Source organism: Pangasianodon hypophthalmus, chromosome 27 (assembly GCF_027358585.1).
Source record: "Pangasianodon hypophthalmus isolate fPanHyp1 chromosome 27, fPanHyp1.pri, whole genome shotgun sequence".
Classification (NCBI taxonomy): domain Eukaryota; kingdom Metazoa; phylum Chordata; class Actinopteri; order Siluriformes; family Pangasiidae; genus Pangasianodon; species Pangasianodon hypophthalmus.
Genome location: NC_069736.1, coordinates 7522707 through 7539199, shown reverse-complemented (window position 1 = coordinate 7539199; position 16493 = coordinate 7522707). Strand labels below are relative to the sequence as shown.

The following is a 16493-nucleotide window of genomic DNA, read 5'->3' as shown; positions in this document are numbered from 1 at the left end:
TTATAAATATATAATGTTTATGGTGATGTGTCCTATGAGGTGATACAAGGAGAAAGGTCAACTTGCGTCTTAGGGGCTTAAATTACACTAACACCTGTGTCTGAGAATTTCAGGTGAGGAGGGTGTGTTGAGTGTGTGGATCTTTCTTCGAACATAAAGGACACTTCTCTGAACATGACTCAGGATCAGGGCTGATCAGTTTGGCATAACGTGCTGGAATGATCCAGAATTTGTTTGTGGTTAGGCAGTGTATTTGGAGCATTGCTTCGTTATTGCTTATGTATTTGATTTGTACTTTTGTCATGTGGGCTCCACAGACAGGGACTAACATTGTTGCATGTGCCTAACAATTATGGTAGGATTTTAAAATAATTCTTAATTAAAATGTTCAAATGTTCTCTCCCTGTCTGTGTGGGTTTCCTCCGGGTCCTGGTTTCTTTCCACCTCCAAAAAAAACATGTCCATAGGTGGATTGGCTACATTAAATCGCCCCTAAATGTGTGTTTTTCATGCCGTGCCATGCCATGGACTGGGGTCTCTTCCAGGGTGTATTCCCAACTCGCCCAGTGTTTCTGGGATAGGCTCCGGATCCACCAGAACCAATAGTAATAATAGTACAAATTATAATTAGTCATATTACTGTTAATTAGCCTTGTTTTTATTTATTACATTTTATTAATTAATTTTGATAACAGTATACATTAATAACTGCTCTTATTCATTTGTAATATATATGTGTGTGTGTGTGTGTGTGTGTGTGTGTGTGTGTGTGTGTGTGTGTGTGTGTGTGTGTGTGTAATGTAAGGATGGATGTAGAAAACATTCCAAGCTGTCCAAGTATTAGCTTGACCCTCGAACGAGTCTCTTCACTACTGTGAAACGTGACACGTGGTGTTCGCCCTGAAATTAGAGCAGCCAATGAGCGGTCTCGATGTAATCAGAGAACGAGTATGACGTCCAACCTCGAACTGCGTGATCAGGGACGTTTTCTTTACGCCCGCCAATCGCATGACAGAGTTTCTCCACGCGTCACGGTAGGCGGGGTTATCGCGCCGTGTTAAATATGTCAGAGCGCGTGCCGGGTGTCTCACGCGCGGTGCCGCAGAGCGGTTCCTGACTAGTATTTATTAATGGTTATTTATTAATTAAACAGTTATTTATTGATATTATTATTTTTATTTTAACGAAAAATGCTGTGCCTTTGTCTGTACGTGCCTGTCTCTAATTCGCTCCCGACTGAATGTGAATATTTCGAGTCGAACAGTTTACCGGCGGAGTTCAATCCTCTGTTCAAGCTGAGTGTAGTTCTTCCGTCTCAGGAGTTTAACACATACCGGAACTGGAGACAGGTAAACTCCATTAAAGCTCATTTATCAGCTAGGTTTTCCTTGTATGTTCTTTTCACATTCCCAGTTTGTGTTTGCTAATTTTTCAGGTCGTTTGCTGAGGTTTAGGCTTTGACAAACTTTATTTTTAAAAAAAAAAACCTCCACTGTAATAATGCTTAGACTCTACTCCATTCATTCCCATTGGTGGTGATGGCATTTAGGCTAATCCAGATTACCTGTGTTCAGTCATGCACTTAGTTCAGATCTATTCCTGCACCAAATCAGATTACAGTGTCATGTACAGTACAATGCATAACATGATCAGTACATTTAAAACAGGTTTACGATAAAAAGTGTCCTGAAGTGTTAGTATTGTAATCACCATTGTCAAGTCAGGTGTATTTCTCATTTGCACAATATGTTGAGACATGTGTGTTGCTTTGAAATGCTTATGGCGAGACTCACAATAAGTGAATTGCTTACATGTAACAGAATATAATGTACAGATCACACACAAGACAATAAATAAGTACAATATGTTAGTGGGGAACGAGTGAGAGAAAATTGGTGTGCACAAGACAAGTATAAAGTGATTCAGTAGATATAGGTGTAAAGTGGCTATAGTTGACAGTGAGCATGTAAATGTGACACTCTGAATAGGAATGAACCGGCTTACAGGCTGTTTAGGAACCTGATCTGTAAATTTTTTTTAAAAAATTACACCATTCTATGTTTCTCATTTCCATCAAATTATAGTACTGGAGCTCATTTCCGCTTGCTTTTCCACGTAAATCCTTACACCCCTGCTTATTGTAACACTGTCAGTGTTTAAGAGATGTACGTAAGTCTAGAGCAATTACACACTCATCTTCTGTTAAGCAGATTCATAGATCAGTAGAGTTTGCCCAGGAAGCGCTTTTAATTTTTATAGCTGTCTGTACTTTAATCTTGCCGTTACCTTGACCCACTTGTCTGTCGAGGCTGTGTATTAAGGAACAGTCGAACTTGCACTGTTTCATTAAAGTGGCTGGGTATCTAGTATAAGACACGTGCTCAGCTCTGGTCTTATATGTTCAGAATTATATGTAACTGTGTTAATGTGTTAAAGGGGATTAATTGGGAACACTACAGGGTGTCCCAGAAGCCTCCATATGTAAGGGATAATGTAAGCCAGCACCCGGTCAGTTGTGCCTTCATCAGTGGATGTTCGTGGAGGTCCACTTCTCAGTTTGTCTGCAACACTTCACTTCCAGTCTTTTTGAATTTGTTAAAAGTTTGGCAACAGTGTCGTGTGTGGTGTGTTTGCCACGTTCCCTGATAAAGTCCATCGCAATCTTGTGACAGCTTCCTTATCCAGCCATGAGAATGATTTCAATACGTTCTTCTTTTATCAAGGGCATTCTTAAAGGCTATCTGAATAAAAAATAATAAGAATATAAACAAAGTATGAAAAACTTATAATATCCCAGGTATTGTATTAAATATTGATGTAGTTAAGACTCCGAGACTTGGTCAGCTTTTTATCAAGTATATATTGGTTGATGGTAGGAGTGACACCCTGTAATGCTGTCAGTTAAAGGCTCACTGCTGTATAATTACCCTGATTCAGTTCTCACCTCTGTTATTAGTGCAGACCTGTAAACCTTCATGCATTTTGTGTTGGAGCACAGCATTTTAACATCAGAGTCTGTGGTACGAGTTATCACTCAAATGTTCGTTGAAAGAGCAGTCCTCCCCCAATAAAGGTGGCAAATGAGCCAATCGACATATGAATCTGGAATGATTGACAGTTGCGTTGGTGGTTTGAACTCGCTGATGTTAATTGACATACCCTGGAAGCCCCGCCTACTTCACCCTCTTTTACATTAGTAACCTTTTGGACGGCGCACTCGTCTTGACTCGATTTTCCTGCTTGAAAGATGCGGCAGAAAGCAAGGATGTAGGTTTACAACGAAGTGTCAAATCTAAGACTTTACAAATAATTTTAATGCTAACGATAATTTGAAAGTGATGAAAAATGCCATTTCATTTGGCATTTTAAATGGTTTGAGCAGCAGTAGATGAACAAATTGAGCAAAAGTGAAAATTGTTAGCCATGTGGAACCACTTCACAGTTTCTATGAGAGACATTGGACAAAAGACTATATAAAAATGTACTGTTATTTTGCTTACTGTTTACTTCATTTTTACTTTGACCCCAACCCCCATTTCAAGGCTTGCTCATTATTCCTCTTCAGGGGTAGCAGGTCTGTATTTGTATGAAAAGGTTAATACTTCCAGGAAGCGTATTTCTACTGAGTGCCTTTGGCTCTTAGGGTTCATCAGTTCGTTAATTGCACAACATTTCATAAGCCACGCAGGACACGAACATAGCTGATAGCAGGTCTGTGAAAGTGCTGATGAAGAAGGAATCCGTTGTATAACCCCCAGCTGAACACAAAATAAAGATCATCAAGGTTGGATATGAAAAGAGATCTGTAAGTTCGTGGATTCCTGCGTCAAGGTTGCTTTCTTCACCCTGGATGTGAGCAGCATTGGAGTACTGCCAATATACTTTGAGCCTTATAAGTAATGGATCAACGATACTCAGCTGATTCTTCAGGGAGGCAAATTGGTAAAGGCTTTTTTTATGACCCTATTAAATAGTTGAGCATTTCACCTTATTTTGTCAAGATTCTATTTAAAAAATGAAATCATTGGTTAAAATGTGTGTATGACATACTTGGAATAATGTCAAACTCCAGGTAGGATCTGAATAAATATGTATATAAGCGTAATGATGTCATTCGCCTGGTGGAACGTGAAGTTAAAAATTAATCCTCCATCTCCGTTCCTGTTTATTTCACAAGCTCTTTAAACTCAATGATTCAAACCAGTAACCCCTCTGAAGCACTCGGCTCCCGAAAGCCTGCGTGTCTTCTGCTAAATGAACTTTGGATTGCTCTGGGTACAAACAGTGCTAATGGCTATGATGGTTTGCAGACCTTTCAAAGCAGCCATGGCCAAACAAAGCCCATATGGCAGCGGCTCTCCAAAATCCATCATCTCTGTGACTTCCAGAACCTCGTGTGTTAAGCGGGATGTTTTCCTTACCTTTGTTCCAACTGCCTTATTTTGCACATCTTGTCATTTCAGAAAATTGTGAAAGCCGGAGATAAGGACCTGGATGGCCAGCTGGACTTTGAGGAGTTTGTGCATTACCTGAGGGACCACGAGAAGAAGCTACGTCTGGTCTTTAAAAGTCTGGACAAGAAGAATGACGGTAAGGGTTGATTTTGCTGTTATGTTTTGTGCTGTTGCACATTTTGCTACATCTGCATTTTGTGTCAGAACCTTATAATCCACCTGAGGGCAGCGGAGGTAGTTTTTGCTAGTTTAACAAATCAAACACAGAAGAAAAATGCTATAGCCATCCTCTGACCATCATCCTGTGTAGCAATTCCTTGGAGAAAATAAATACGTCATAAGCAGTGCCATAAAATACATTTTTATTTACATTTGATTAAAACCCCAAGTTTGGAATGGCCCCAAGTTTAGATTCTGACATTCTCTCTCTCTCTCTCTCTCTCTCTCTCTCTGTTTTTAGGTCGCATCGATTCGCAGGAGATTATGCAGTCACTCAGAGACCTGGGGGTCCACATCTCAGAGCAGCAGGCTGAGAAAATCCTCAGGAGGTCTGTTCATTATCTCTGTAGATGTAGCTGAACTGAGTGTTTCTCAAGGTTTCAGACTTGTATGAAGTCACTAAACCATTAGTAACTAGTAATAGTAGTAAAGTACATCTATATGGTAGGTTCATGTAATAAAAAGGGCAGTATATGTTCTGGTAGAGCTGTAAAGACGGGCAGGTCTATATGTATACGTTTGTGTTTTGTGCATCTGTCTTTCTCCCTCGTCCTGCTGCATCCCTGTTTCTCTCTGTCTTGCTCCTCACACACTGTCTTTCTGCCCCTCCTCTTTTCCGTGTCTTCTCAGAATTAGGAGGGGCCATGTGTTTGCTCCCATAATGTAGTAAGTAAACTGTCCTCTCTCTCTCTCTCTCCTTCTTCTGCCTGGCTTGCCTCATCTTTCACTTCATCTCTGCTCTTTCTGTTCTGTTTTTTTTTTTTTAGTCAAGCTTACTTTTTTTTCCTCTGATTTGATGCTGATATGAGGATAAAGTAAGATGATTAATGCTAAATAATAGTTTTTGGGATGTTTTGAATGAAGCACGAGGATATGCTTTTGCGTTGTGGAGATAGTAGGACCTAAGCTCAGAAAAGGGTTTTGAATTTCAAATTTCAGTGCATGTTCAATAACTTGTTTTCCATCCACATGGCTGTGAACAAGACATAATGAATTGTTGCTATTAGGATTCAGGAAGATGGTGCAGATTCTGAGAAGTGTCTGCAATTGACTTTGTAGCAACAGCAGGATGTGGATGTTTCGTTTCGATTTTTCCTATATTTTTGTTTTCCCCCCCCACACAGCATGGACAAGAATGGAACAATGACCATCGACTGGAACGAATGGAGGGACTACCACCTGCTTCACCCTGCAGACAACATCCCCGAGATCATCCTGTATTGGAAGCATTCGACAGTAAGCTAAATTTGGACATCTTCCTGTAAAGATCAATGATTCTAGGTTTTTCCTCCCTCTGAAGATTTGTGAAGAGTGAAGCTTTGTTGTCAGGATTATTCTGGGCCATGATCTTCTTGTACAATTTATACATTCAGCACTAAAGAAAGCAGCACATTTTTGACCTTTGAGTTGACACCTGACCTTAATGATATGAAAATACGTCTCATGGAAGCTGTTCTTTCAGTTGTGCTTAAACATAGACTTGGACACCATGTCCCAAGTCCTTCAGTTGTTGAGCTTCAGTTAAGTTGAAATACACTGCAAGTGTCACTCAGGAACACCGTGTTTTGACATAATCCTGTTATGCTGATCAGATCAGCAACGTTGATTTTTGACATCAGATGTCCAACCAAGGAGCACGCTGTGTGTCAATGTCTCATTCTCATTTTGACATGACAGAGCATGTTCTTCAACCCAAAAGACAAGTTTCCATCAAGTTTATGCAGGCCTAAAGTTTTATGGTGACTTGTATTTTAACTTTTGATATCACTTGTATAGTATGCTAATATAATTTCTAATATAATGTTCTTTAGTGGTGATAGAGTTGACCACTGATGGTGTGTGTGCGTCAGTACCCACACATTTGCCTCTGATAAAGCCAGCATGTCTTTATCACTTACAAACAGGCCCTAGGTCCTGGTTCTCATTTGGTTGTATAAAATCTTTAAGGAATAAAACATGACAGGGTGTGTTGTTGGAGGATAACGATGGGGCGGTGTTTCATTCCTCCTAATATTGCAGCAATTTGCCAATGATTACATTTTTTTTTTTATTAATTAAAGAACATGTACTTTTTTTAATTCGTTTCTTGCATTTAACGCTGTAGCATGTCCACAAAACAAGTTAGTTCATTATCACATATGTTAAAGTAGCTATAAACAGTTGATCTCTCACCAGATTCACTTTTTTCCCCTCACTGTTTTAGTTGATAAGACAAAAATCATGTTACTGAGAAACCACAAAGTGTCCCAAAGACTTTCCTATGGTGGAAAACACACTGACCTTTACAAAGTGCTGTCACTGGCAACACCTTCCATAAATATTAAATAAATGTCTTCTAAAAGAATACTTCACTGTATCAACAGTTATGATTTAAACAACAGCAGACATATTAATCCCTATATTATTAGACTTGGATTATGTGAAGTGTTCGTCATACAAGCGTACGAGCTGTTACTATAGAAATGATTACATATTAGAATGAGCACGTTAATATAAACCTGTGTTTTGATTGGCAGTCAACACTACTGTGAGAGCTGCTGTTATGGAAAATTAATCAAGAATTCAACAGTGCTGTGGTATAATATAGTGTAAAATATCCACTCCATTCTGAATGTAGTCATTCTTTCCATTACAGCATCCTGCAGTAATAGAGTAGACCACTCATATATAATTCAGATTTTGCTACGTGGCTGACATTTCTGCTCCCCTCTCCTTGCAGATATTTGATGTAGGTGAGAGTTTGATGGTGCCTGATGAGTTCACGGCAGAGGAGAAGAAGACAGGGATGTGGTGGCGGCACCTGGTGGCAGGAGGTGGAGCTGGCGCAGTGTCGCGCACCTGCACAGCTCCACTGGATCGACTCAAAGTTCTCATGCAGGTAAAGACCGTCACCAAGCTACTGGGAGAACTTCTAATCAGATTATAGTAACTTTCCAATACCATTTTGAGTTGCACAACAGAGCATCAAAAAAATGTATTTCTGTTGCCAAGGAAAGCTGAAGAAAACTTAATGACATATTGAAGAAACTTGTTTGAAATGCAAATATGAATACGCAAATGAGAATCGCCTCCAAACCTACACACACATGCATCCCTTGTGGAACATGATAGACTTGTACTTGTATTTTGTAATGAAATTTTTATTTATTTATTTTTTGACAATTTTCACACTTTGACCATAATACACAAGTTATTTCTTCTAAAAGCCATCATTCTCAAAGTGCGGTCACTTATACTGAATGGGTTTAATTCAAACTTTAATAACGGAAAAACAAGTTGCCCAAAAATAATATCTACTAGAAAGTAAACTTTTTTTTTTTTTTTTAATTAAACTGTTGTTCTGTGAGTGGAAATTTCAGACAAACAATAAATAAACTAGCCAAAATATTATTGCACATGTAAATGATGTGCCTAATGTTTCAGAAGTTGGACTATAATTAATAAAAGTTTAAAATAATTATAATAATATATAATAGATTCAGAAAATAAATCTGTACTAATGGGGTCCATTGATTGATTAATAAATATTTTTTAAGCATTAAATAAGGGAGCCCCAGTTGTAAAATGCCATAAAAGTATTAAATAATAAGGTTTTAAGTTGACTTTAAGAAAACCTACATGCAAAACTAGGTTTGACTTCATTCAACATTATTACACGATGCTGCTTAGATTGCTGGGATGTAAATCAAGATGGTAGAATGTAATTATGGGATGTAGAACGGATTGTATAATGGGTATGTGGCTATATAGGGCGAAGGTGAGCCAGAGATCACATACTGTTCCTCTGTAGTTATAGGACAGAATGGCAAGCCTATGGTCAAAGGTTGTAACGTCTGTCTCTGGTTAATCAAACAACGCTGAGTCATTCACACATGAATGACTATAAAATGCATTCTGGAATTCTGCTTAACAGTGAAAGCTGGACTTTGGATGACACTATCATCTAACTCTTCTTTTTTATTATTATTATTTATTTATTTATTTTTATTTATTTACCTTTTTTAGTGGATAGTGATAGTGGACTAAGCTTGAAAGTAAAGCACTCTTCTCATATCTGTGGCTGGGAGCCAAGGGAGCAACACTGGTTTTAAAAAATTAATTAATTAAAAAAAAAAAAAACTAAGTAAAGCAGTTATTGCCCACATACACATCTACAAGCAAACTGCCTGATTAGAAATTTCAATGTGTGCACTCACTGATTTTGCTCCCTCTCTGACATTTTTAGGTGCACTCTTCTCGTATGAACACCGTGTGCATCGCTAGTGGTTTCTCTCAGATGATCCGCGAAGGTGGTGTGCGATCATTGTGGCGAGGAAATGGCATCAACGTCCTAAAGATTGCACCTGAATCCGCCATCAAGTTCATGGCCTATGAGCAGGTAAGGGTGTGATCACCTTACTACTTACGTATAATCAGATTACAGTTGAGCAGGAAGCTCTAACAGCAGATCAGATCATTTAGTGATTCTTATCTGCTGTGTTTGCTCTTATCACTTTAAGATAAAGCGGCTGATTGGCAGCAATCAGGAGACGCTGGGAATTCTGGAGAGGCTGGTCGCAGGATCTCTGGCTGGTGCCATTGCGCAGAGCAGCATCTACCCAATGGAGGTGAGAGAATAGTGCAAAGTGTGCTAGAATGCTGTTAATTGTCCATCTGCGTGGAGAACTGACAGATGTTTGCACAGGTGTGTATGGAGAAAACCATGTTCACCTGGTTTGAAATGCCAGCTCCATTACCAAAGCCACACTAAAGTAGGCGTAATTCTTCAACTTTGTCTAAATCCATGACATGTTTTGTGCTTGTTCTTTATGTACAGATGACTGTGCCATTTTTACAGAGTAAGATATTTAGTAGACTATGTCGGATTCTATTTTAAAGTTCTTTCCAACTTTTGTAACTAACAATGTGTTAATAGGCTGGCATTTGTGGTATTGTATGGGGGGGAAAAAAAACCCAGTAAGTTCCGAAAAGGTCTAAACCAAGACTCTTCTGTTTCTTAAAGGTTCTGAAGACTCGACTAGCCCTAGGAAAGACGGGTCAGTACTCCGGTATCGCGGACTGTGCCAAACGCATATTTCAGAAAGAGGGCTTAGCAGCATTTTACAAGGGCTACATCCCCAACATGCTCGGCATTATTCCCTACGCTGGAATAGACCTGGCTGTCTATGAGGTAATGTTTCTTCCTGCTTCTGTTTAATTAGTTTACTTACTTTATCAACTTATTAAGAGACAGTGAAAGAAATGTATTTGCTCTTAAAGCTACTGTACCTCCTGGGTATCCATCTTTCTCCATGTCATTTACAGGAATACTCCAGCATTTTTCCCGGAGTATTCCTTTAAATACTGATTGTGAAGATGCAATTAAGGCAAAGCATTACATTGTGTGGTGTTATTGTGTGCATTGAACTGTTTGATAATAAAAAATATATACCAAATACTAAAGTGTAAATATAAAATATTAATTGCATTGCATCAAAAGTTATGCTTAAAGTGTTTTAGTAGGCAAGCAGTTTATACTTTTCTTTCTTCTAGACTTATATTTCTCTTTATTTCTCTCTTTCTTGCAGACTCTGAAGAACTCATGGCTACAGACGTATGCAACAGACAGCGCAGATCCTGGCGTGTTTGTCCTGCTAGCCTGCGGCACCATGTCCAGCACTTGCGGCCAGTTAGCCAGTTATCCTTTAGCCCTGGTTAGGACGCGCATGCAGGCTCAAGGTGAGGCTCTTGAATTTGATTGAAGGAGTAGGAGTAAACAAAAGTGTGTTTTATGCAACTACCATCTGTAGTTGCTGAGTATTTTCCTTGTTACAAAAAAACAGGATTACAGAAGCTTGTTTTTTTGCTCCCAGTGACACAGAGGTGAACGAATGCTTTCACCCACTTGAATTCAAACTCTCGCTCACACAGCCTTTATTTTCACTATGGTGACTGACTGGGTTTTCACCTTGACCAGCTTGCGTCACGTCTAGTGTAAACAGACGTACATGTGCTGTCGATCGATGGATTGTGTTGATCACTATGGGTCATGTCACACTTTCTCACAATACCTGGACACATGCACTAGAAAAATAAAGCATGAGTAGAAATTGATTTTCAAATAAATAGATTCCACTTAATGATGCAAGCACCAGTTTATTCACTACTGCACAGTGTCCACAAGAGCAGAAATCATTATCACACTAAAACAACGCTCAACAAAATGACTTTCCCCTACTTTTTGCTGATGTCCTCCTTCTCTCTGTTCAGCAGCTACATTGGATGGAGCTCCTCAGATGACCATGAGCAGCCTGTTCAGACACATTCTGCGGACGGAAGGCGCGATGGGGCTCTACCGAGGCCTGGCACCCAACTTCATGAAGGTCATCCCAGCAGTCAGCATCAGCTACGTAGTGTACGAGAATCTAAAAGTCACACTGGGTGTCCAGTCCCGGTGAGAGACTGGCAGATCTTTCTCCTTTTGAATTTCTGTTGGGATGCGAAATGGACCTGGCGCTGACGAGAGAAAGGGACAGGCAATCTTGGGTGGCGAGACCTGAGGTTTGAGTAGATGTTCTCATTCTGTGAATGCCAGAGGGGCCAAGGAGGGGAGGAACAAAGAACACTAAGAGCAAACACTAAGAACCCAAACCAGAAGGTGGCCATGTTATTACACCTAGGAATCCTACATCTACTCTTCCTAGAATTCCCAAACTGTAATAGCCTGTTTCACTAGGGACCAAGAAGGTGCACCACTGTTTGTGGTGTCTTAAGGAGACTAAAGGAGTCTTTAGCTGCTCATGCGTGCTCTTTTAATCCAGTAGGTGGCAGTGTTGAATAGCCAAGGGCTTAAGACCAGCACACCAAATCCTACCCTCCATTTCATATATTTAAGCACTACATTCGTCATCATTGTTGTCTTACTTAATTTATTAAGATAGTTTAGGTGTTATCCCATGCAGAACCACCAGTTTCCTTCTAAAACAAACAGCAATCTATGTAGCTGATATATAAATATATAAAAAGACTTTAATTTGAAGAATTTTTATTCCAAAGCCCATGAAGTCTTTTTTTTCATGTGTTACTGTTATACATGCTGTAAACATCTATTTATTTACTTTTAAGAAAGAAGTTAAGAAAGAACATGTAGGCAGCGAATCACACACTTGGTAATTGGCTTATCAATTACTAATGACGTTCACCAATCTGGATGAAGAACTGGTTTAGGTTAAGAAAAGTCTCAGTGATGCTTTTAATGTAAATGCTGTATTTCCTGTATAGGGGTGGAATATAGTGTAAAAATCCATTCACCCCCTAACGGGAATCAACTCACTTCAATTTCAAATCAATCAATTCAGAATCAAGTTGCTGTTTTGCACCTTATGTGAAGCCTTGCCTTTACAATTCATTTTCACACAGTGTTAGTGCACAAGCATGTCTTGTATTCTTATTGCCTTTTGTGAACAGAAATGACATCGATTAGGAAAACCTCAGGAACTTTAGCGTTACCTAGGGATGCACACTTGAATCTTTAGACTGAATGATGCTAGAATGAGAACACAAAATTGTTTTTTTTTTTTTTTTTCGTTTTTTTTTTTTTTTTTTTTTTTTTTTTAAATCCTGTTTTCAGGTTGTAAGAGGGCAGAAAGGGAAGTGCATTGTAGAAAAAAAAATGGACTAATGCTCTGCTGCATGGTTGACAAACTCTGCTCCATTGGAGGGCTTCCGGGGCCTCACTTCTATTTTATGTTCTCTGTGCTCCAAGATGTGATTACACATCCATTAATATGGATGTTAGACAAGGATGTGGCCCTTCAGGATGTGTGTTAGACAACATTGCTTGAGTATGACACAGTGACTCCAGAAGAGCTTGTATTTTTCACCTGTCACAGAGACTAAGAAAAAAAATGAGCCTTTAAAAAAAAAATGCCTATAGATTAATATGCATACATGTGTACTTGTTAGTGTTAATCTGCGTCCAGACAGATATCAAATTTAAAACTAGCTCACGTGTCCCAGTATCTCATGTAAGAGATCACAGCTTCCTAAACTAATTGCAGTCTTAATGAAAGATAAATCACCATAGACGAAGGTTACTATAAACATTTACAGGCTATGTACATGTATATGTTCACATAGTCTTCTATGTTTGCTTTGTGTGCTGCTAACAGACTGTCAATTCGTCGACTAAAGGAAGGCGGTTAATAAAGTTAATGTAGTGATTCTAAAGGGAGCTTTAACAGATTTGCGCGTTTTCAGTATAATGTCAGCTGAATTTAAAGTGGCTTCTAATTGGCATGCAGGTTTAATGGAGGATATAAGGTGTAGAAGGCATTAGCTTGTGTTGAACTCCATACCAGGTTCAGTCTAAGCTATAATTTCTAACACTAGACCAATCAGTGTCTGTCTTAACTTTTTAAAATTGCACAGCAAAACTAGTTGCAGATTCACGCAAAAAAAAAAAAAAAAAGAAAAATATTTGGATTCTGCACCTATCTTTGTAAATGGACTGAGCTGGAGCAGTATTTTTCCCCTTTAACTTCGTCCTATTGTTTTTATGCATGTATGTGTGGTAAAGAAATGTGTTCAACTGATAAAGCAGAATACTGAACAGGGCTTTACTAACAGCTTTGCCCCATAGTGGATGCCTCTGCTTCCCCTGTTGCATTTTGCACTTTTCCCCGCCCTTGAGGCAACCTGTATGCTAGAAGTGATTGCTTGATTGACAGATCACGAGTGTTCATATGGCAAAGATTGATGGTGTACTTCTTCAATATTACCCAAGATTCAAATGTACAAGAAGAAGCCGCACCATCAACACACTGCCTGATGTGTATGCTATGTAGCGCCTTACTTTCAGCAGCCACCGTCTGGTAGCCTTTATTGTATGTACTGCTTTTGCAAACTGGAAAATATGCTAGAATGCTGCTGTAAATCCAGGCGGTGTCTGAGAATGCATTTAGCCGACTGGATAAGATCATTTGTTTTACTGCTGTGAGACGCAGTGCACCACTGGTATATGACTGTGGTCCTGATTACAAATGAAATGATTAGGCTAGATGAGTTTGCTGTTTACATGTCAAGAAAAACATTAGTTAAGTATCTGATAGGAAGTGGGGTATGTCTTATTTCGATGTCTAAGCTTGTCATCGGAAATGCACATAGATGCAATTCTACTGCAAGACTGTATGTTAATATCTGGACCCCAAGGCTAAAATGACCCTGAGCTGAAATGTAATAATCAGTGCAAATGTGTACTGGACTGTGTGTTGTCTCTGACAGAATGCCTAAAGTGAATGAATGTAGAATAAGTATATTTATGTTTATATGAGAACAAAGTTCAATAAAGATATTCTTATTTCAATCCAATGCCTGTTGCTTTTTTGCTTAAATATCAGAAGAATGAGCATCTATGCAGCATAATGGTAGTAATGGTAAGCATCTACTGTTACTGTTATCTGCTAATGTATGAACGATATAAAATATTTTTAGCGACAACCTGAAATCAAAACTGACCTTTTCTGCCTCCTTAGTGCATGCCCTTAGTCATATTGCACTCTTGATGTGGGTGTATAATAATGATTGTCAGTAGTGGCTCAATGGTTAAGGCTCTGGGTTACTGATCAGGAGGTCGACGTTCAACCCCCAGCACTGCCAACCCTGTGCTCTGACCCCAACTTCCTACCAAGCTGGGATATGTGAAGAAAAGAAATTCACTGCGCTGTAACATGACGAATAAAGGCTTCTTCTGATTGCCAGTTGGCAGATATTGCTAAAGCACTCCATCTACTGGCAGGTGATAATTTAGCTGTGATTTTAAAAATACGTGCATATTGTTTTGTGTAAGAAAATTAAGTAAATTTTAAAAAATTAAATTAAGGCAAAATGACTTAAATGACAAAGTACCTTTGTGAGCCTGTTCTTTTAATAGCTTTATACATTCATTTTAGTTTAACTTTTAATTTTAGTAAAGGGTGCCAATAGTTCTGAAGTTTATATAATGTAATGTAACATTATATAAATTTCTTTTTTTTTTTTTTACCAAGTGTGCATGGTGCTCTATGTCCCACCTCATACCTAGTGTTTCTTGGATAGACTGTGTGTGTGTGTGAGAGAGAGAAATCTAAATATAACAATATATATATATAATTAATTTAAAACATTAATGTCTTAAATTAAATGCAAGCTTTTTAACAGTAATAAATTCTATAATATGATTTACAGAATGTATTATAAAGAATTAAATTATTATTGCATGCGATTATGCACCTTCAGTCGTGTTCAACCCTTGAAATGTAAACAGCTGTAATGTATAATAGAACTATAACTCATTCTAATGGGATATTCAGTATTGCTTTATTGCAGTACTGCTTCGCCATACAGTCCCTTAACTTATCTAAATGAGTTGCAAATGATGCATCAGCCTACAAATAGACGTATTGATTAAAAAGACGTATTTCAGACAGTTTTATTTTTTCCCAGCCACTGACAGGGCCAGTCCCAAGCCTGGATAAAAATTGGGCAGGGTTGCGTCAGGAAGGACATCCGGTGTAAAAACTGTGCCAAATCAAATATGTGACCCGCTGTGGCGACCTCTAATGGGAACAGCCGAAAGAACAACAACTTAACTGGAGGCCAACATCATAATTCATGGCCCCAAGATACTTCAGGCATTAAAATACTAACTCAAAGGCCACAATGTATTATCTCTTGGCTTATACTGTATATTAATATCCATCCATTTTCCATACAGGGTCGTGGGGGAGCCTGGAGCCTATCCCAGGGAACTCAGGACACAACCGTGGATGGGGTGCCATCCCATCAGGGCACAATCGCACACACACACACACACACACACACACACACACTACAGACAATTTGGAAATGCCAATCAGCCTACAACTCATGTCTTTGGACTGAGGGGAGGAAACCCCCAAAGCATGGGGAGAACATGCAAACTCTGCGCACACAGGGCAGAGGCGAGATTCGAACCTCCCACCCCGGAGGTGCAAGGCAACAGTGCCCCCCTAATATTAATATAATAATTTAATATGTATTTAATATTATTTATATATTAAATTGTAGCCACATCTTATAAAATCATAGCCACTGGGGAATTATCACACAACCCAAACTACCAAATTATGGAACAGAGTGTTAGCTTCAACCACATGTTACAAAGGTAGTAAACTGATTTCGGGCCAATGTTGGAAGAGTTGTTATAAAATGTGCTCGTTTTTGTGAACATTGGACCAACATTGGGTCAACTTTGGCAGAGTTGTTGGGCCAGTGTCAGCTACCTGTGTGCCCACAGTTAGCAAGACTAGCCTAGCCTGCATACTAAAACACTTAGCTAATTACACAAATGCCTAACTCACTAACATTATATTCATTGAGTAGTTTCATTTAAAATACAAATAAATTAATGTTGCCGCCCAGAATCACTAAATTAGGACTTTAAGTATGATGGAAAGACTAGTATTAATGGATTTTTCTGACAGGAGGGGGTAAAGTTTTGTTGTTGTGGATGATTTGAATTGCCATGTAAGATTTTGTTTTTAACTCGTCAGCGGTTTGATGAGAATGACAGTGATTTTTACCTAATAACTGTTCCAGAATTTAGATTTAGTTTCAAAATTCTGTCAAAAGTTTACATACAATAGTATTAACGGTCAATACATACAGTAGAAATGCACTTTTTAATACCGTGTATACCTGCGCGTCAGGTAAACTACACCACACGTCATAAGAGGCACGTGCCGCGCCTGGTCACATGACTGTAGTGAGTCGCGGAAGTGAGCCGAGAAATCGTTTCATACATATATACATACATATAGCGGT

At 38.9% G+C, this 16493-nt stretch overlaps 1 protein-coding gene across 9 annotated transcripts in view; it reads left to right on the top strand.

Annotated features, from left to right (window-relative positions):
* The window catches only part of slc25a25b (solute carrier family 25 member 25b), a 31035-nt gene extending 17019 nt beyond the window's left edge, over window positions 1-14016 (top strand). Inside the window, exons 1-11 of one of the 9 annotated variants that reach the window (XM_053230388.1) lie at window positions 1080-1349; window positions 4464-4590; window positions 4915-5002; window positions 5304-5339; window positions 5798-5909; window positions 7393-7551; window positions 8899-9051; window positions 9173-9280; window positions 9676-9843; window positions 10241-10391; window positions 10926-14016. In XM_053230388.1, the coding sequence (XP_053086363.1) occupies window positions 1191-1349; window positions 4464-4590; window positions 4915-5002; window positions 5304-5339; window positions 5798-5909; window positions 7393-7551; window positions 8899-9051; window positions 9173-9280; window positions 9676-9843; window positions 10241-10391; window positions 10926-11110 (1446 nt within the window). In that variant the 5' untranslated portion in view covers window positions 1080-1190 and the 3' untranslated portion in view covers window positions 11111-14016. Of the gene's footprint in view, window positions 1-1079; window positions 1350-1428; window positions 3943-4463; window positions 4591-4914; window positions 5003-5303; window positions 5340-5797; window positions 5910-7392; window positions 7552-8898; window positions 9052-9172; window positions 9281-9675; window positions 9844-10240; window positions 10392-10922 lie in introns of those variants that run through there. The other 8 variants (XM_053230387.1, XM_053230391.1, XM_053230385.1 and 5 more) reach the window with 8 other exon arrangements.
* Window positions 14017-16493: the final 2477 nt, after the last annotated feature.